This window comes from Rhinolophus hipposideros (assembly GCF_964194185.1).
Source record: "Rhinolophus hipposideros genome assembly, chromosome: 12".
NCBI lineage: Eukaryota > Metazoa > Chordata > Mammalia > Chiroptera > Rhinolophidae > Rhinolophus > Rhinolophus hipposideros.
This window is the reverse complement of record NC_138058.1, coordinates 27,244,403-27,266,078: the sequence shown is the minus strand read 5'-3', so window position 1 is coordinate 27,266,078 and position 21,676 is coordinate 27,244,403. Positions and strand designations below refer to the sequence as shown.

General features: G+C 51.8%; 1 protein-coding gene and 1 long non-coding RNA gene across 3 annotated transcripts in view; both read right to left on the bottom strand.

The window, feature by feature from the left end:
- Positions 1-2,320: 2,320 nt before the first annotated feature.
- Positions 2,321-3,787, bottom strand: ASPRV1 (aspartic peptidase retroviral like 1). The gene has a single exon (XM_081068769.1). It carries the CDS (start codon positions 3,583-3,585, stop codon positions 2,821-2,823), a length of 765 nt encoding a protein of 254 aa, XP_080924895.1. The 5' UTR covers positions 3,586-3,787; the 3' UTR covers positions 2,321-2,820.
- A 4,162-nt stretch (positions 3,788-7,949) lies between these two features.
- LOC308505831 overlaps positions 7,950-21,676 on the bottom strand; it is an 89,057-nt gene continuing 75,330 nt past the window's right edge. The window contains exon 5 of one of the 2 annotated variants that reach the window (XR_013994627.1): positions 7,950-8,451. This is a non-coding gene — a long non-coding RNA (uncharacterized lncRNA). The remainder of the gene's footprint in view (positions 8,452-21,676) is intronic. The other variant, XR_013994628.1, reaches the window with a different exon arrangement.

Here is a 21,676-nt window from a genome sequence, read left to right as displayed (position 1 = left end):
GCAGGTCCCAGTACCGGTCCGGGTGGGAATGAGATTCTGCACTACTGCTCCCAGCTAATGCTCACGCTGCCCTTCTGCTGGTCGGGGGATCACCTTTGAGGTCACAAAGGGGTAGGTGCAGCTGGGATTTACACCAGGGGTTCTCAGCCTGGCTGCTCCTTAGGGCCACTGGAAGAACCAGCTTTAATTGATCTTCCCAGGTGATTCCAATGCGCATCCAGGATTCGACCTTTACATGGGCGCCTACCTGTCTCCTTTCCATCATCTGAAACTCAACCCTAAGCCGTGGCTTCCAAGCTGGATTTTTTGTGCTGCTTTACTGCACCCTACACCTAAAAGCCAGACTAACCATTCAGGCCCTCAGCTGTTCAAACACTTGCATGCAAGTCAAGCACAAGCTCCTCCCCAGGCATCAAGCCCTCTGCGGTGGGCCAGCCCACTCCCTGGCTGCTCTCCAGGGCACCCCCTTGATATGGGGCTCCCAGGAGAGCAGCGTGCACCACCCTGCAGCCCCGGTTTCACCCGGTTGCACACTAGTACCTATCAGTCAGTGAGACTTAAAGAAAGATTTAAGGTGCTCCAGGTAAGAACCACCGCTTAGTTCCTTCCTCCATGGGGGCCTGTACTGCAAATGTCACAGGCCCCTCCTATCACAGGGCCCACCCTGGGTGCTCACTTTCCTCCAGGAGAGAGAGCTGGCCGAGAGCCTGGTGGCTCAGAGAGGCTCTCCTCCCTCAGAACACAGAGGAAAAAACTGCAGCCGAGATGCTGGTCACCCATTCTTGTTCACCAGCTGGCCACGCTTGGAGAAGGGCAGGGAGGGAACAACGTGGGTGCTGCCCCAGCGATCCCCCATTCCCCCACCCTCCTCCCCACCCACCCACTTCTCACCCTACCTGCTTCAGCCCAGCTTGGGCCTATGTGCTGAAGGAAATAGGTCAAAGGGAGGTGCCACCTGGATTTTCCCCTCAGGGGAGGGATTGACCTAGGAAAGAAGCAGCTTTTGTTAGAGGTTGGAACCTAAATTTGAGAAGAGGGATGCAGGACTTGGGGGACAAGAGGAGACCACCTCTTTCCCTGGTTCCCCTACCTCCACTTCGAGGCATCATGAGGGGCCCACCCCTTCTCCAGGCCACACTTTCTTGGGAAAAGATTTCCTCCCATCACGCAAAGTTTCTTGAGGCTTGATGAGCTAATTCCTGTGAAGATGTTTGGCTGCCCAGGGCTGGGGCTTCAGTAATTAGGAGGCCAAGGGGCAGAACAGGTGTCTCAGTTCCCAGGGAAATCACAGCTGGAATTTGAGGGAGGAGCAGCAGTTCTCAGCTCAGATCAGCTCTGAGAGATCCAGAGGCTTCTTAGGAAGAAGCCTCATGCCTACCTCTGGCTCCCGGACAGGTTGTTCGTTTCTCTCTCAGGGATGTCCAGGTAGAAACCTCCGGGAAAGGCTCATTCCACACTCATGAAGGGAAGATGGCCCTTCCCACCTCCCAACGAAAGCTCTTGAAGCTTTGCCCCCTCAGTCTCCCTTTTGGCTGAGGGTTTTCAGATCCCTGGTCCTGCTGAGTCCCAGAGAGAGGCAGGCACTTGAAGCAAATGTGTGGTGGACCCTGAAAGAGGTGGGCATCCCATTCCCAAATCTGGGAATGTCTCCTGACTCCATCCCGCCTCTGTAGTGTCAGGCTCACTCCAAGTCCCTCCAGGAAGAAGCTGTCCTCCCACCACCAGAGCCACCATCTCCCCTGCTGCCACCACCTCCTCTGTCCTCCAGAATGCCCTTGGGCTGGCCCAGGGCAGGTCAACACTTGTCCCCTGACCTTGCTTTCGGCCTCCAAGCCCTGGCTCCCAAGCAGCTATAAGAAGCTTTTTGCCAAGTAGATACTTTCCCATTTGTTTCCAATAACCATAATTTTCCAATCCCCCATTAAGACATCTCATAAATAACTTCAGGTCACTTTTGGGTATAAGGGGCAGTTTGGATGCTAAGATATTACAGTTTGAAATGACTAGTGAAATTATGATTAAATCAGAAATAATGGCAGGAATTATGGAGAAAATAAGTCAAAATATTTTACATTGAGGCTGTCATTAAATCCAAGCTATAGATAGTCTCGGTATGTACATCCTCCTTCACGCAGGCCAGGAGCACAGTACATACTGGAATCTTCCTTCCCTTTGACATTTACTCCTTGTTTTCCCCACCCTCTCACATCCATCCCAGTCATCACCAATCAACACATTACATGGTTTTGCCATGACTCAATCTTTATTGGTTTTGGAAGTAATGAATTATTGGCACAAGACTCCATGGGTTTCAAAGCAAATGACAGAAGGACATATACATCGTGCAGGTGGGAAGAACCTATGGAAGAATCCCTGAGCAGCTGTGACCCTCAGCCGAGACAGCTGGGTCTGGCTCATGAGGACCCTACAGCCGGCATCCAGCCCAGCTGCTTCAGGCCACACGGACCTGAAGGTGACTGAGCCATGTCTCAGGGGGTCAAAGAGTTCCCCTAGTCGTCTCTCAAAGACAATCATATCGAGCCGTCTTGGAACCCTCTTCCAACCTTAGAGTCTTGGCCAGCAATGGCAGCTTGACAACCATGAAGACCCTCTCTCCCTCTCAGAAAGCCGGCCTGCTCTCCCTCACCTGTGCCTTTTCAAATGGAAGCCTCCCCCACCAGGAGCAGATTAAGACCCCTGCGGAGGGAGGAGGAAGAGGGAAGGAGGGGGCAAGACCAGTGCCCCCCTGAGGCCCTGCCCTTGCCCCCCACTGTGGTGGGGCTTCCACCAGTGTTTGGGGGGTAAGGAAATGGGGGTTTTTCAATTGGAAAGCTGCTGCCGCCCCTCCTCCGAGGGCTCTTCCTCTATGAGCTCCAGGTCGAACTCATCTTCCAGGGAGCCTCCGACAGGCAGAAGGCGGAACTTCTTCCCCTTCAGGGTGCAGGTGCGATGTTCGAAGTCCAGGACAGCGTTGTGGTCCTGCAGCACGTCTGTCCCAATGATGGCCTCCTCCGCACTGGCATTGGCCACCAGGAACTCGGCCTTGAGCTTCAGCTTGCCCAGCGACACCACTGTATCCCAGATGCCCAGGATCTTCATTTCTGCCCCATTGGCCACTTTTACCACATTCTCAAAGGGCCGCAGGGTGTCCAAGTCACCATCAGTGACCTCCTCCCACAGGCTCGGGTGGACCACGGAGACCTGGGCCCCCGAGTCCACCAGGAACCTCACAGGCACTTTGCCAATCTTTCCCTTGAGGTAGTAGCCCTTACCCATGCTGTTGGCAAAGACAATCTCCTTGGGCAGGTGGCTGTGGGCCGCCCCTGCGCCCCCGAAGGCCTTCAGCAGGGCATCTTTCACAGCTCCATAGCTGCCCTGGTCCTTGGGACTCAGTCCGTTGTAGACCTCCAGGGCGTCTCCTCTGAGGGACTCTTTCAGGAACCTTAGCTGGGTGCCCTGGTCCCAATGGTTGAGGTCGTTGATGACCTCCAGGCGATGCAGCCAGAGGCGGGGAGCTACACTGGCTCCATCAAAAGGCTCTGGGGTGAAGGTACGCTTCTGGCTCCTGGCTCCGCTCCCAGCCATGCCTCTGCTGTCCTCTGCAACTGCGGCAGCCACCCACGCCAAACAGAAAAAGCCACAGAGCAGTGCCGGCGCAATCACGCTGGAGAACAAGGCCTCTCGAAGCAGAGTGTGGTTTAGGTGCCCAGCCTGGGGCAGGCAGAAGGGCAGGCAAGCGTTGTCTGACAGACTGCAGGGCGCAGTGGCGGGCAGCTGCTGTGGCCTGCTCTCTCTGCAGAGCCTTTTTGATGCCTAGCCTGGGCCCCCAGGGCTCCCCATTCTCCTTTGTTCTGGACGCTCCGCCCCTGCTTGTCCCGCCCTCCCGCCAGCATCCTGCCCAACGAGCAGGTTCAGTGCCTCACCCTCTGCATCCATCTACACGACTGGCACAGGCCAGCCCACATTGCAAAAAAGGCCAGCCCCAGTCAGAGGGGGCATTTTCAGGTACCCTCCCCAGCCTGTCTCAGAATAACAGATGAAGACACAGAGGCGTTATGATATCTAGGTGTTTGTCATCAGCTGGAGAAGGAAGGGGGAGGCAGGGACCAGCCTGGACTGAGGAAGCCTTTTGCCCTCAGCCCCAAATGACCGCTTTGAGTCGTTAAAGGAAAGGAGCTTATATTGCGCTCCTATTATGTGTGAGGCATGGAGTAGGTGCTTCTCACACCTTCTGAACCAAGTGTGGAATCCTATAAGTTGAGAGAGAGAGAGAGAGAGAGAGAGAGAGAGAGAGAGAGAGAGAGAGAGAGAGAGAAGGGTCTCAGAATCAAGAATGCACAGAAATAGTTTTTAAATGACAGGACACACACACACACACACACACACACAAGCATTTTCCATGCACTCAATTGCAATAGTAATTTTTTGTCACTGGTCACACATAATTCAGAGTCAGCACTTTTCTGGGCTAGGCCTCGGCCCTTATGCCCTTTTTAAGGCCCTGAAAGTCGGCTGGTGCGGCTCTTGAACTTCTGGGAGTGGACGCTGGACGCTGGGATCTGGGATCCGAGACCAGGTTCCAGCTCCAGCTCTGGGTGCTCCACATGTGTTGTTGCCTCCCCTGCTGGCCCCTCTCACCTTCCAGGAGCCCCTTCTCCAGGACTGTACCCACTGCACCCCTCATGCACACACACCTCATCATTTATGAAGGGAGCAGCCAGAGAATTTCACTCCCTCTTGTTCTGAGAGGGGGAAATGTCTGCCATGTTGGTGAAGCTGGGGGTAAGATTCTGGAAGGCTTTGGCTGGAGGAGGCTGGCTGTGTGACTTCCTGCTGTTGGGGGGCGGAATGCAGGGCTCCCCTGGGCCCCCCCGTGGATCCCCAGAAGGCAGATCTGTGAGTCTTAGGGCTGGAGCCTGATTTGGATCCATGCAGAGAGGTTGAAGCTGTTGGGGGGGTCTCACTTTTACAACCCCATTCAAGTGTCCCCCCTCTATCGAGCCCTTTGCCCTGCCCCTCCAACATGTGCTCCTCCCCACTGAGTGTGTGTTGAGTGAGCTGTGCAGATTTGTTCACCAGTCTCCTTTGATGAACCAGGGAGTGAGGCTCACACATATCACTGTCTCCAACCCCCACAGAAACCTACTCTGGGGTCAGCAGGTGCTCTCTGCTGGGCTCCAGGCCTGCGTGAGCTGTCACCAAACAGGAGGGATTAAGACAGGAGAGGAGCAAGAAGCAAAGGCACATGTGCGGCTCTGGGCTGTTTTTCCTGGCCCACAGCCTGTCCCTCACTGGCTCTCTATACCACTCATACCCAGTGACTGGCTGAATCCCAGAAGACCCTGGCCCCGGTCCTGCCTCTGACGGTCTCAAAGTCCCCAATCATGCCCAAAGACCCTCGGTCCCCGCTGCCATCTCAGGCCCTTCCACCTGACACAGTGAGCCAGCAGAGAGGCAGCTGGGTCAACACCTCTCATGACAGCTGCCAGGCTAAGGCAGGGCCATCGTGTCATTCCAGGAGCCCAGAGGAGGGGGAAATAGAGTCACTGGGAAGGTGTCAAGGGCAGGTGGGTCTCCAAGAAGATTGTATTAAAAAAAAAAACTGCACCTGGAGAAATGTCCCCACCACCCGCAGGACCAGGAAGTCCCTTCTGCAGGTGGACTTCTGTGGATAGACTCCCAGCCCTAGGATGGGTGTTGTTCTGTGGCCATCGACCTGACCTGGCGGCTTCCTGGCTCCGTGGCATTCTTCACCCCCACACCTGGTCCCCTGGAAGTGAGATGAGTGAGGAGGCTGGCATGTAACCGAGAGATGAGAGGCAGGATGGCTTGTCAGCTGTCAAACTAGGATTGCTGGATGCCCCAGACTGGCTCTTCCAACAAATGTGTGGACACTGAAGTCAGAGTTCCCCATTGCTCTGCGCTAGAAACAGGCGGTTGCTGGAACTTGGTTGTGGCACTTCACTTGGTTGAGCTTGGTGTTTGTTTTGGCAAAGTTGTTTCCCATCCATCACCTCAGTGAGCAGCATGACAACCTGTGAGGCAGACCAGCCCACCAGCTCTAGGATCTGAAGCACTAGGAGCTTGAATGGCTGGACGGCTTGCTTCAGGCCCCAGGCTGTGCAATGCACAGAGATGGGCATTTCGCAAATAAAGTCGGGGAAGTGGGTGTGCTGGGCTCAGGAAGGTGCACAGCTAGTCCCTGGGGGCTTGTGCTGTTGATGACAGTGATCTAATGGGCAGTGAACAACAGCTGGTTTTTTAAATATTCAAGAAATTTGTGAGCCAGTTGTTAAGCCTATTGGTAGCTTGAAATTGGACTTTGTTGAAGTATTTATACCACAGAATTGGCAAATTCTAAATCAGGACTCCCCCCACCCCCGGAAGCCAGATTAGTTTTACACTCCTACTTGGGGACCGTAGTCACTCTGTCGGTCTCTGGAGCAGGCAAAGCCCATTAACAAGTTTATAGCAATTTCCACTCGTCCCAAATCCTCTTTCTAGCCTACCTTGCTCCACATTCCCCCACAACCTCTACACTTCTGGGTCCTTTACCTTGAAGCAGTTGGCCCTACTGTGGGAGGCCCCCAGGCTGCCTGTTCACACAGTCCCATCTGGGATCCCATCTGAGAGCTGGAAGGGCTTGAGTTCAGGGGCCAGGCTCTGGCTAGGAGAAGGAACATGGTGAAGTGAGTGCTCACGCTCCCTTAACCCTTAGAGATGCCCACACTCGGAACACCCCAGAACCACAGACCTCAGAGTCACTAGGCTATTGGTACACTGATGAGCTAAACCAGCTGGGTCAGGCCAGGTGCCTCCTGCCGGAACCTCAGAAATCAGGGCTAATTATTGACAAGTAGAGGTATTGGGGCGGAGCACCCTCCTGTGCCATTAGCAGAGGGTGTTCTGAAGCAGGCGCACAGCACTTACCCGAGTGGAGGCAAAACAGGATAGTAAACAGGAAAGACTGAGGCAGACCCCACCCTCCACACCCCCTCATTGAGATTTCCCAGCCGTGAACTCTGCCAGCCCGAAGTGGCCTAGCTCCCCAGCTCCCCTCTGCCACTTCTTCCCCCAGGACCGGGCCCACTGAGAACGGAAGCCCGTGGCGCCATGCACGCCGATGCCTTGCGCCTCCTTCTCTGTTCTGCTTCTGCTGTCTGACCACTCACTTCTGGGAGCAGAGTGGGGGCTGGGGAGCAGCTTGAAGCCTTTACGTGCTGCGGGTGGACGGCAGGGCCCCGTGACACAAGGTAGGCCCGGAGGGACCTGAAGCTGCTCAGGAGATCATTTTGAGCAGAGAGCCGAGAGACACCTTATGGATTTGGGTGCCCCGGTGACGCTCAGACTGAAACAGGAGAGTCAGGAAAGGCACAAATGAGCCCCACAGTGCACAGGGCAACTGCTTCAGCTCCTCTCCAGGCTGCGAGCTCCAGACACTCCCAAGGCCAAGGTCTCCCTGGGCGCTGGGCAGGGAGAGAGAAAAGGGGATTCAAGGACTTTTCATGGCAGCAAAGGAAGGTTGAAGGGAGACAGAAGGGCGGCTTTCATGGGTATTTGACCGATGGAGTCTCACGGGGCTCTCACTCAGAAAGCCTGTGCTTGGTTTGATGCTCGGCCGTTGCTATCTTGAAATTACCAGTAATTTGGAATGAGAGACCCCACACTTTCGTTTTACACCAGGCCCTGTAAACAGGTAGCTGGATTTGTCTCCAGCCAAGCTGATGAGGACTTCCCTCACACACACACACACACACAACAGAAACATACACACAGAGACACACACACACTCCCTACCACACACCACACATATATACACTGCCTGCGAAAACACACTGTACATACACCGTGCACATGTGAGACATACATCATACAGTCACACTACAGTTCTCAGTTCAACACAGCTAAGAAATTGTGTAACTTGAGTATAGAAGTCAGCTCCCACCTTTCATTTCACAGATTTATTTGCATACACATTTACATTGAGTATTAAAATCCTATTTATTGGAGGCACCTGCTGTTTATTAGCCTCTGGGCACACTTGCTGGCTCAGAAAACTAGGCAGGTCCCCATCACCATGGCTTACAAGCTAATGAAAACAGGATACAGATGTTTAACCACCCAGTTTTGAAGTTTAAGACCAACGTGTATGTGCAGGCCGACCACTTGAAGCAGCCCGTCACAGCCACGCCGCTCTGAAAGTGGGTCATCCTACCTTCTGCCCCCCACGCTGTGGCGCTAAGGACATGACGCCCTCCATTCCGCCCGCCTCCGGGCGCTCCCTGCCGCGAGCGAGGTCCCACTTGCCTGCACAACCGCCGCCCCCGCCCAGGCTGTGGCCCGGGTCCCAGGGTCGGTGTGAGTGCGTGGATGTAGAGTTGTAGAGTTGAAGGCACAGCGCCAGCCGCTTCCAGGTTCCGCGTCCGTGGGTTATGGCATCAGGCCCTCAAGCTGAGAAGACAGGCAAAGAGGTGAACTCGGCACAACATCTGGTTAGGGACGCAGTGCTGATCTGAGCCCACGGGAATCTAGGTGGGCTCTGACCAAAGCAAGGCGTCTGGGGAAACCCTAAGTAGTAGCAGCTTCCTTATTCCCAAACCACAAACCTCAGAGACTAACGTCCCTGTTCCCGAACAGAAATGACCCAGCAGTCACGTCAGTCACAGCCAGAAGCACACGGGCAAGACACGTGGCCTTGCTGGCCCCTCTTCTCGGTCCTGCCGCAGGCCGCACTGAACAGGCCAGTGCTGCCGCTGAGGGACAGAGTGCCGCTGCCAGAGAGCCCTTCCCCGGTTCCCACTGTTACAGACTCTCTTCCTCGCGTTTGAGTGGCTCTCCATCCTCCTTTACCACCCAGGCCAGAGCTCTTCCGCCCGGGAGCCACCCGGCTCAGCCCACAAGCTAAACCCCCTCTATCAGCAGGCAGCTGTGCTTCATGCCCTTTGTGGCCCTGGAGGCCCCTGGAGGGTCCTGGGGGTGTTAGGGAACCGTGATCCCAGGCCCCGAAGCCATTACCAGCCTTCCAGGCCCAGGGTCAGGGCCAAGGCCAACCAGGACTGATCAGAACAAGCTGCTGACTAACTCCCTCGCAGTCCAATAGCCAGAACCCCAAACTGCTTCTTTCCCTGTTTTTATCTTTCAATCAAATCCGAAGATTACTTACGGTTCTGAGGTCTCCCCGCTCCACCCCTCACAGGCCGGCCCTGCAAATTGGGTTCCTGTCTTCTTCCCAATTCTTCATGCCCCCACCCTTGACCAAGCCCTCATCCCTTTCTGCTCCGATTCCTGCCACCCTCCTCCACACCCCACATGCGCAGGGGCTTTGCCTGGACAGAGGGACGGGCTCTCAGGGAAGACCCCATGCACGTCACTGCCTCCTCTCACATCTCACGGCCCCCTCCACTTCATTGAGGTTGGGAATGGGGCTTGGAAGACAGTCGAAACAGCTCTGGAGACATTAATCCACTTTTGACAAACACCCCTGAAATTTACAAAATATTCAGGCGATCAAAGTATACAGACTGCGTACTCTCCCAATACCAGTGGGTTTCTAATGACACCCACTAGAACTTGGCTCAGAGCTAGACACATGGGGGACTTTGGTCCAACTTAAAATACCTCAAAGGCAGCTTTGAACTGATCCTGAAATAGTTTTAATTGCTGCTAATGATAACTGGTATTGTCAGCAATGCAAGCATATAAAACAGCCTCAACGCAACAAACTGCTGCTTTTGAATCCATTGCCGACTTAGCTTTGCTCCTAACTTACAGAAAATGGGGGACAAAGCAGGGCCACCTTCCCTCTGGCATGTGAAAGTGGTCTCTCTTCTATGCCATCCGGAAGAAGTAGGAGGAGGCGGGAAAGAGCAGAAGGAAAAAACAGAGGAGCCCTACCACGTATGGAAATCTCCAGGGTATTGACAGCAGCCATAACAAACATTCATTGAGCAGCTACAGTGTACCAGACACCACACTGGTGGCTGTAAGTTAGTGTAAGTCACTCGAGAGTCTAAAGCATAGATGGGGAGGGGCAGTGCCCAATAAGGGGGTTGATTCAATTCCATACATATTTCTTAAGGCCAGCTCTGCCTCACGTTGAGCAATGAGTCAGCCCTGAGCCCCTACCGTGGCAGATGAGCACTCAGGTGAGTCGGGGAGACAGACTCAGACACAGAGAGATGAGGGTGGGAAGTGGGCAAGATGGTGGCCCGAGGAGCACTGGGCAACTCGTCCCACCAGAATCAGCCAATAGTAGCCCAGAAAAACAACCACAACAAATATCACCGGGGAGACCAGCTCTAGCACTGAAACCAGGGAAAGGGGTCATCCACAAACCACAAATCTGGTGGATCAATTGTTGCCCACAGGCAGACTCTGTGGAGGGATGTGGGGTGACGGCCATGGGACAGCCCACATGGAAACCCCAGACAGCAGGGCTCCGGGGGGAGGCGTTAGTCTCTGGATAAAATAGTCCCATTGAAAATACATGTATAAGCATAGAAAAAAATAACGGGGAGGAAATACACCAAAAGAATGACAGTACTTATTTTTGGCTGGTTAAATCATTAATGATCTCAATTTTCTTCTATATACATTCTGAGAATATATTCTCTAATAAGAAAAACATTATGTAAAAATAAACTTGTTCTTGCCATTTTCTGTTAAGCTTAAAGTTATGTCCAAATAAAAAAGTTTTTAAAAGTCTCACTGGGGTTATGTGGGACATCTCTGTATCTTCTGTTCAATTTTGCTGTGAACCTAAAACTGCTCTAAAAACTGAAGTCTATTAAATTTTTTTTAAGTTTTTAAAAAGGTACTTAAAAGGGGAGGAATGTGTCATCAAATAACATTGACAATAGTAATAACCATGAAAGTTAAATGATAGGTGTAAGAGGACCGATCATTTGCGTTTCCCACAATTTTGGGGTATGTTTGAAATTTTTCCATAGTAAAAAATAAAATAATAAGTCAACACAAGCTCTGTGCCAAGACCCTCCCCAGGTTCTAGGCTTGCTGCCTGGGCAGTCTGCAGGTCACCAGAACTGCTGATCGTCTAGGACTGGCTGTCTCAGCCACACCTCAGCGTTCCCACTCAGTGTCCCCCCCAGGCCCCATCACAGAGATTCCCAGCTAACTGCCCTGCACACTGGGCCCCAAGCCCCCGGTCAGCACAGAACCCTGCTCCCCATTGACGTCCCCCCACCCCCCAGCAGTCCTTGGCAGTGGCTCCAGCCTTGCCCCTGCTCCCAGCGCACAAGAGGCACGCCCCCCCCCCACCCCTCCCTGGGCTCCCACCCAGCTACTCATTGCTGGTCTCCCTGTCCTGTCCTCTTCTTCATGGCTTCCCCTCTCTCATCTGAGCCAGCATGCACCAGTCTCTCACAGCTGAAAAAATAAAGCCCTCATATTACAGCTTCCTTCTTGGTCAATGACTACTTCTCTTCTTTCTTCCCAGTTTCTAAAAGGACTGGTCCACACTCACAAGGCCATAGCATGTGGATGTCCCTCTGTGGGGCATGAGGGTGCTGAAATCCAGACCGCACCCTTCTCGCCAAGCCAGCGCGTTGGGATGAGGGCTGATCTGCCTGGAGAAAAGGGGCGTCCCTTTCTAATTCACACAAAGGTGCCATAGGGCCTATTAATAGATGCCCCCTGCTCCCTGTCCACCTCGGTGTGTCACTCTCCGTTCACTCCCAAAGCCCCTGGGCCCTGCCCCGCCACCCGCGGATGTACCCCTGCTCCAGGCAGCGGTGGCCTCCCAATGGCCACATCCAATGGCCCCTTCAGGAATTTGATTTTCTGAAGCATTTGCATCGCTACTCTTCCTTTTAGGTCTTTTCTGCCCAGTTGGCTTCTGTGACCCAAGTTTCTGGATCTTGTGCCTCAAAGACTATTCCCCTCAGTCTTTCATGGGCTTCCTTCAACAGCCCTTTCTCTCATTCTGCACTCTCCAGTGTGTGTCTTCCTGGCCCAGCCTCAGTCCTCTGCTCCAGCTGCCACTGCCACGTCCAACACGAGTGCCACTTTCAACAGTGAATCCGTTATCTTCTCCCCAGACCCCCTCTGACTCCTGCATTCTTCATCTGGGCAAAAGGCACCACCATCTAGCAAGTTGCCCAATCAGCACCACGGGCGTCACCCGTGACAATCCCTTCTCTCACTGCCCCATCCAATGATTGATGGGCAGCCACCTTCTGTTGGCTCCTCCTCTGGGGTCTCCCTCCGGCCCTCCGTCTGTGCCCCCAGTGCCCTAGTTCAGGCCCAACTATTGCACCAGTCATTCTGCAGGTCTCCCTGCCTCCTGCCCTTCTCCATTAATCCACTCTCGTCGGGGCAGCCAGAGTCCTGAGACGTAAGTCTACGCATGCCATTCTTCTGCTCAACATTCCTCCTTGGCTCCTCATCCTCAAACTAAGTCCTGACTCTCAAGGTGACACATGAAGGCCCCCTCCCTACTTCATGCTCCACCTACACTAAATGGCTCGTAGTTCCCTACACATGACGGGCTTCTCTTGTGCCTTTTCACAGCCACTTGCTTGGTCAGGTGAGCCTTCCCCACACCCGTTCTCACGATGAACCCTAACGCTTACCTCAGAAGTCAGCTAAGGTGTTACCACCTCCAGCTGTCTCCTTTGATTCCCCCAGCAGACTGAGGGGCTCCCCCTCCTCTAAGATGCCACCGCAGGGGTTGCGGTCGGCATGCTACGGGCACGCTCCCAGAGGCCAGGTCCAGACCCTCTCAGAGTTGGAGCATCGGCACAATCGAGGCGTGGAAGTCGTGGTCTTTCTGGGTCTTCACTCATGTCGTTCCCTCTGCTCTTCCATAACCTGGGCATCCTCCAAGCCCAGCTCACTTCACCCTTTTCCCAGGAAGCACTGCCTGCTCTTCCTCAGCGATGGCTCTCTCTGCTACGGCTCTGAACGTCAGGCCTGGCAGTGCTCTTTATCTAATAGACCAGCGGCATTGAAACTGTTTTTACTGTAATCATAGTAAGGACTCATCATAGTCCAGTACACATATGCATTATAATATGTTAGATAGATAGATATAGCTATCTATAAATATATAAATGTATATATTTAATATATATTTAATATTAGTATATGGTATATAATAATTATGTGTCACAGATTTAATATCAATACATTATACATTATATACTCAATATATAAGTATGTATTTATTTTTATATATAGCTGAAACAAAATGTATTTTCCACATGTAATATCCCCTGATATTTTCTTTCCACTTCTTCACGCCACTTCTTTTCACGCCACTTCTTTTTCCTTTTTTAATGCCGGTAATGACGCGTTAAATTAAGTTCCCAACCCGCAGATTGGTCCCCGCCCACCATTTGCAGCCTCTGCTATAGCCTGTGGGGATCAGGAAGGGCTTCCAGCAGGAGAGGATTGTGATTAGAAGGGCGGGTTAGGACAGTGCTTCTCAAATGTTCTAAGGGGAAGGACCAATTTTTGGAACTTTCCAATCTGTTACGTATTTTACTCTTTAAAAATACAGTAAGAATGAACTATTAGAAAATAACAAAGGTTTTTTTAAATGCAAGCCCCGATTCCTATTATTAGCTTAAGTAGACACCGGGGAGTGGTGACAGGACCGTGCTGGGAGGTGGACACCTGATGGGGGCCAGAGGCCTGAGGCAGCTTTGCCAGTCCTTTTGGTGCCCCCAAGTCCTTGACAGGTGTCCACACATGCCCTGCCCATCTCTGGACCAGTTCCAATGTGCGTAGTTCGAGCGGCTTTGCTAAGGAGCAAGGGATGGGAGGCAGGCTCCTGACTTGCCCACAGAGCCGGGCTGCCTGAGTTCGCATCCTGACTCAGCCACTAAGTGGCTGTGGGTCATGGGATAAAGGAATTAACTTCTCCAAGCCTGGGTGTCCTCCTAGGATTGTCCTGGGAGGTTAATAAAGCAAATCCGTAAAGTGGGGCTTGGCCCAGGGCCGGAATCTGGTTGACACCCCACCTAGCTCTCACGGTTATGATTCTGTTGTTGTCATGTTGTCGTCTCCTATCTTTCTGGCCTCATCCTCGCAGGTCCTTTCTGGCCTCTCACCCACTCAGCTCCTCTCTTCTTCTCTGCCTCTCACTCTCAGAAGATGGCTGGCATCCCAGGTGGCAGAGAAAATAGTGCATATATGAGTGTATTATAAATTTTATTGATATAAAGGATGTTTAGCAGTTTATACATAATAAAATATACAGTACACTTTATTGTAAATTGCAAAGAGGAAACTGAATCTTACAAACGCTTTCATTGATTTTTACCGACCTGCTGAATCCATAACTAACCTATAATTATAATTGACAAATGAGTGTAGTTCCTACATGAATACTGGTTGATATTTTTGTTTGTGCCAACTAGTAAGAAAAAGGTGAAACAGTGAAGATACATGTTGGAACTTCACTCCTTTGTCAGTGATATAAGCAACTTCTTCATGGAAGCAGATAATAGTTTTTGAACACTAAAAGAACTTTTGCTTTGTTTTTCTGTGCCAGTCACAATGTAATGGCACAAATACACTTAAGTTTAACGTGCATAATTAATATTTTCTTTATAACTCATAACTCTAGACAGTCAACAGAACAATACATCAAGCCCTGATTTGTGGGCTTTGCCAACTTCCACAGTGTAAATATTTCCACTATGGCTGATTTTAAACTATCAATATGCTGTCACTGAATTCAAAATTGGGAAGAAAAGCACAGTAACACATATAGTATTTCCACAGACATAATAGATGGAAATAACCTTGAAAGTATAAACTATAAAATATTGTAAAATTCTCAGGAAGTGATAAGTTTTGAGTATTTATCTTTCTTTTTAATATAATTTATCTAATTGTAATTTTATATAACTTAATTTTTAAATAATAGCTAGGTTTAACTATCTCACAAAATTCCTGAAAATTGAACAAAACACCCAGATCTGACCCCCTCCCTCCAGCTCTGCCTTGAAGGGGGCCCTCAAAAGGTTCTTCAAACCTGACAGCCCTTCCACTGTACACTTTCCAGGTCTTAACTTACAAGCAAAACTGAACTCATTCTCTTGCTCTCAAACCTGCTCCTCTCCAAGGCTGCCATCTTGGTGAAGGGTTCCATCCACCAGAAACCCAAGCCAGACCACAGCAGCACCACCCTTCAACCTTCACATCTCCTCCAGCACCAGGTCACTGCCATCTAAACCCCTGTCCACACTGCCCCTGCTCTCTGTCCCCTGGCCTGCTCAGGGTCACGCCCATCACCTCCTCCCTAGGCCCCCATGGCCTGGCACTGCTTTCCTCATGAAGCACTCTTTCTGTCCTGCCGTTGTATACTGGACAAAGTCAGGCTTCCCAGAGGCCAAGAGTCATTGTCTCTTGTCCCATTTCTCCAGAACCATCTCTAGCATGCCCTACACACCCAACCTCTGCTGCAGCTGCAGAACTCACTATACTTTCCTGAACACTTCCGCCTCTCCAAACCTCCGTGGCTTGCACATACGAGCCCCTGTCCCTGGAATGCCTTTCTCCATTCAAATTCTTGCTTCACAAATCCTTAGTCATTCTTTTGGACTCACTTCAAATATTAACACCTAGTGAGCACCACCATCCCCAACCAGAATTCATTCATCTGCTCATTCATGCATTACTTCATTACTAGCATTTGTGGAGGGCTAACTCTGGGCCGGTCTGCGCTAGGTGCTGGGGATGCAGAAATGAGACCGGCTCTCAGAAAGCTCTCAGTCTCGTAGGGGAAACAGAACTTGGGCGATCAGCCCTCTGGTACACAGAGCTCTGCAGAGGGTGCTGGAGAAGAGCAGAAGGGAGACACCTTTACTCACGCGCCTGGGGACTCTAGCCCTCCATTTGAGCTTTCATGGATGAGTAGACATTAGTGAGGAGAGGAATGGGGGAGAATGCTCCAGGCAGAGGGAGGCAGGTGCAAAGGCCCCGAGGCATGAGAGTGCAGGATGTGCTGGGAGCTACATATGATTCAGTCTGGCTCACCCTCGAAGGATCAAGAGGAAGGCAAGACCAGATCCAGAGTGTTTTAACTGCCACACGGAGAAAGCTTGATAAATGGTGAAGCTGGTACTAGTGAAGGCAGTGGGAGAACTGGAAGTTTTCCCAGTCCAGAATCACAGGCCTTTCGGAAAGCTCCATTTGAGGAATGTAATGGAGAGATATAGGGTGAGAGGCAAGACACTCGGTTGAGATAGCAGAATCTGGTTGACACCCCACCTAGCTCTCACAGTTATGGCTGAAGGCCACGTTCAGGGACAGAGATGAGGCGAGCAGACAGATCAGGAGAGAGTGTAGGTGTAGAATCAGCAGTACCTGGTGACCACCTGGAGGGGAGGACTCAGGGGGCTGCCCCAGTTTCTGGCCTGGGTGACATGGAAGATGATGGTGACACTCTCTAGAGTGGAAACCCAAGGACTGGCTTTGTGGGGTGACTATGAGTTCATCCTGGGACATGCTGGGTTTGAGGTACACATGGCAGAGCCAATGGACAAGTCCCCTTGCCAACTGGTTACTGGAATCTGGACTTCAGGAAAAATTCCTGACTGAAAGATGGCATTTGGGAGTCATCAGCAAGTCAGCATTTGGGAATCATCTCCCTCATGGAGGGAGGAAGGTGACTGAGAGGAGATGAGGGTCCCACACCAGCCCTGTGGGACACCAGCTTTGAAGGGGCTGGCCTTGGATGAGTAGGCTGAGACGTGGTAAGAGAGGAAGGAGACAGAGAGCAGAATGGGGTCCCAGAAGTCAGGAGAGGAGAGTGGTTCAGGGAGGAGAGGGTGCTTAGTACAGATTAAGTGTGGCAAATGTTGAGAGGTACCCAAGGATTTTAGCAACTTGGGGCTGACTGGTGGCCCTGGTGGCATTGGGTGAAGGAAGAGTGGCTGGTGAGGAAAAGTGCAGGGCAGCAAAGGGACAGAGAAGGTTGGGAAGCTGGGATGACAGCAATCAGGTGTGTGGGGTACAGCGGACAGTGAGCAAGGGAGTGGCTCCACAGCCCAGCTGAAAGGATTAGCTTCGGGCCAGCAGGAGAGCTGCCTTTCATGGAGACGCGCAAGGAGGACACCAGGTGGAACCCAGGCAGGTAAATATTCAGATGACAAGCCAGGAAGGTGGGTGTCAGTTTGGATTATCTGGGAAGCGGATGCCAAATGGAGTTAGAAGTGCAAGAGATTTAGTGTGGGGGGGTAACCCCTGTGAAAGAGCGGCAGCGGGAGCAGGAGGAGGCGGGAGGATGGGCAGGCAGACCCTGACTTGGGGAGAAGTGGCTGGGTCCTCACACCCGTCCTGCTCAGCGCTGGTTACAGCTGGGGGCTGAGCTGACCGTGCTTCCCCCAGCCCCTCAGTTTCCCTCTGGCAGGGAGGACATGACTGCTATAGCAGGGGCTCCCCATCTGGTGACCTCTGATTGCTCAGAGAAGTGGGATTTGGGTTGTTTGCCCAAAGTGTGGTGGAGAGGTTACGGAGCAGAAGACAGCAGGGAAGGCTTGGGACAATTCCAGGGAAAGGGAGAGGCAAATGCTGGCTGCTAGAAGCATGTGATTAGAGGCCTGGAGTTTGTAGAAGCTCCAATCCCCGCACTGGGGAGATGAGGGCAGCGGAATGTTGTCCTGACCCAGAGCCTGGTCGGGGGCAGTGGAAGGACAGAGGCGAGAGGGGTTGGCAGGTTTGGGGAAGATGTGTCTGATGTGAAGGAAAGGGTCTGGACCTCCAGGAGAGGGAGATGAGGACAGGCTAGGAGGGAAGGGTGCTGGGGAATCCTGTGAGGTCGGGGGCAGAGGTGGTGGGAGATGTAGGTGAAAACTCTGGAAGGGAAAAGGCTGGGATCGACGAGCGGGGATTCAGGAATTGTTTTAGAGCAGAAGCAGAACAGTTCTGGGCAATGACACATTGGGTGGCTGAGAGGGCAGGGAGCCCTCAGGTCAGGCTGTTCCCAGGATATGGGGTCAGGGGCTGATGGCACGTTTACATTCCTGTCACATCCCCTGCTGGCTAGCTGCCCTGCACCCATGTCTGACAGACCCAGAGCAGGCCCTGGTCACATGCCTAGCAGCCCCCCACCCCCATCCTTTAGGGAATTGGTAAATTTGGAAAGTACCCAAAATTACTTGAGGAAAAGATTGTTTGTAGCAGATACATATGAATTTGCCAAGAGACTTTGCTACCTGCTTCACACACTTAGAGACAGAAGCCAAGTCCATGGTTTTCTCCCTGTGATTCCATGTTTTCATTGGTAAAATGTGGGCCTTGCTGAATGAGAAAAGGAAAATGTGTGGAGAATGAAGGAAACATGAGCCAGAATGCCCCTCACTCTGCCAGACACAAAGTAGGTGCTCAAAAAATGATTTACTGAATGATGGGTCTGATGAACGCAAAGGCCTGGCCCGGCCAAGGCTGCCTATTTAACACCCCCCCACCCTTTCCTTGTGGTCAGTGAATTCAATGAAATTGCTTTTGGGCGGAGCTACGGTCCATTAGTAGATGACCTTGGGGCCACAGGCATATGTTGCAGACTGCACACCTCAGGACACAAGGGGAAATACCTGTCCTTACTCAAAAGTTACGGGAAGTTGCTAAACGGGCCAAAAGAAGAACCAGCATGCTTGCTGCTCTCTTCTCTCCCCCAACACCCCAGCTGTTGGCTCATGGAGGGTCAAAAAAGGCAAGATAAAATCTGTCCGACTCATAGCTCCAAAGAAACAGGAGTTAGCAATGTGACCCAACCACAGTTCTGCCCCATCCGGCCCCATCTCTCCCCACCATGTGGCCTGGGGAGGCCCTGACCCAGGATGGGCCACGTCTGCAGCGTGCACCCCTGCTTGTGCCAAGGTCTCCAGGCTTCTGTTTTCAGACTCTATTTTGATCTCTCATGAGATCCAAATCTGCTTTCATTTCTGATGGTGGGCCCTGATGCTTTCATCTACTGTGACAAAAAGGCTGTATAAGTCAGGGAGGGGTGGAAACCCATGCCCCTCCAGCCCCTGCTCTCGGCAGTGGGCTTCTCAGAGGAGCTGTAATGGCGGTTTTCCTTGGAACCAGGCCCAGCCCTACAGCGCCTCACATGCTCCAATCTGAGCTTGGTGAGGCAACAAGGTGGATGGGCAGCCTTCACACCCCCCAACCTCAGGCGGTGGGGGGCCTGGAACCAGACAGGAATCAACTCTGGAGCCCTAAAAGGAAGCCCAAGGCAGGCTGTGGGGCCCCCAAGGAGACAGAGTCTCTCCTATTCAGGAGAAACTACTACCAAGACAAGTCCCTAGATAGAAAACACATCCTTCCTGGAACCTAACACAGGGTTCTTGCCCAGCGGTGATTTTTCTTTTACTTATCAATTTTTATAAAAGTTTATTTGTGCCCAAACTGATGACATATGCCAGGGAGCAAGACCTCAAATGCTCTGCCCACAGGTGATTTTAGATCATTTGTGAATGCTCTCCAGAATTACTTACATGAATGAATGAATGAGTGAATGAATGAATGAATGACATTGACATTGACATTGAGTCAGGCACCTTCGAAACCTGTATGCTTCTGGGTTAAGAAAGCCCTTTCCCAGCCTTTTTCCTTTCACCCAGAGAGCCCACTTCACCCCCCCAGGGGACAACAATGGTAGACCCCCTTCTCCCTCCAAGTTCAAAGTGCCCCAGTCAGTACAATGGTGCAATGTCTCCTTTCCACATGGGACCAGTTACCTCTTCCCCGTGCTTCATTTCCACTCTCCTCGGAGCCTGTCACTGTGCGTGCCAAGCAAACCTGGAGAGTCCTAACCAAGCTCACTCTATGTGAAACTGTCTGAGGATAGAACGTATTCTAATGCCCCCACAACACACACGCGCGTACACACACACACACACACACACACACACACACACACACACTGAATAAGAACAAACTGGGCAAACATGTAAGAATTCAATTTCCCCTAATTACTTATTTGTCATTATGGGATTTCCCAGTGTCTCAAAAGAAAAGGACAAACCCCAGACTAGCATACCTAAGTAAACAGCATAAAGGCTCTGGCGGGCGGCCTGCTGTGGGTGGGAAATCACCAGCCAGGGGAACTCTGCCCCCCACCCCCCAAGAGCTCTCTCATCGTTTGCAGAGGTGTCATTCCCGCTCCTCCAACCATACTGGAAGTTGTGTAAGATGCTGTCAAAAGAGCACAGGGCTGAAAGGCAGGAACCTCAAGTTCCAAACCCACAATGGCCCCCAGGTAGCTGTTGATCTTGGGCAAACTTCTTAGCACCTCTGGACGGTCCTGTTTCCATCTACAAAATGAAAGATGGCCTTTAGAACTTCTGTCTTCAATTTCTATTGTACTCATGGGACCTGGCCCAGGGCTGCCTTGGAAGGGCTTCATAAGCAGAAGTGGAAAGAAATGGCCCAACATGATTTTTGAGTCAATATACCCCCAAACCTGGATTAAATTAAAATTTGGATAAATAATGTACCATTTCCCAAAAAGTTTCATCAGGAAAGTTGGACAGAATGCATCTTCGGGCCGTCACAAGATCTTGGAATTTTCTTTTCCCACAGCCAATTTTTAGACCCTGGGGTGAAGGGGAGAGAGGTGGAAATTAGAAGTAGGAGCAACTTTGTGGGGACAGTGGAGGGACCGATGTGACAGGATCAATGCGGGAGAGGCTTGTTGGTGGCACTTGTAACTGAACCATCCCAGCTGTCGTGGATCTTCTCTGGGTGGTAAGCCCCTGATATGGTTCCCAGCCCTTGGGTGGTGAGTAATGGCGGCGGCACATGTCTGCCCAGAGACCGGATGCAAGCCCAGACATTGATTCCCACAGAGGGAGCAGGACCACCTTTGCATGAACACACTGGCCATGTGTCTGTCCCACCCCTGGATGACAGAGGACAGTCTTCTGCAGGGCGAGCATGCAGGCAGGGTCCTGGGCAGCAACCTCAGAACTCTGAGAGATGCTCGCTCTCACCCCCCAGAGAACCATGCTCCCAACTCTCTCTCTCCAGCTCTTCAGGATTCAGGGGACAGAGAACCTGGGAGTCTCTTCAGGGAGGGTTTCCTAGACTGGTTCTAAAGACAGTCACACACTCATCCCAGGACAGTTGCCTTCTGATTCCCTGACCCCTCAACGGGACACAACCCAATGGGCAGGACAGCATAGCTTCAAAGCCAGGCCAGCTCCACCATTCACCTACCTATGGCTCTGGGACCTGCCACCAGCCTCTGTTTCCTCTTTCATCAAATGAAAACAATAGGACCAACCCAACAAGTAGTTATGCGGATTAAATGAGATAAATGCACTGGCAAGGAGAGCACTTAGCTCCTCTTTAGCATGAGCTATTATACAGAGCTTTGAAAAAACTTTCACAGATTAGACCAACAAGCCTCTCCTTGTCGGGTCACATGACTAGAAAAGGCCAGGAACTCCAAAATAAAAGAAAACCTTGACCCTCCCAGAAAGCGGCCGACTCTTAGGACTGTAAGTGCCCGTGGCTTCTTTGGAAATTATGGAACCTAACCCCTCATTGCAAAGCTGAGGAAGCAGGCTCAGAGACAATGGGTGATGTGCCTGGGGCCACACTGCAGGTTTCTGACAGTATTTAGACAAGTGGACATACATTTCAATTTTTTTCTCAGGGTGACCAGATTATTTTCTCAGATATTAATTTGTGTTTAGAT

Bases quoted from the DNA above. Each gene is read 5' to 3' on its own strand.
- ASPRV1 (XM_081068769.1), bottom strand. From the start codon at position 3,585: ATGGCTGGGAGCGGAGCCAGGAGCCAGAAGCGTACCTTCACCCCAGAG.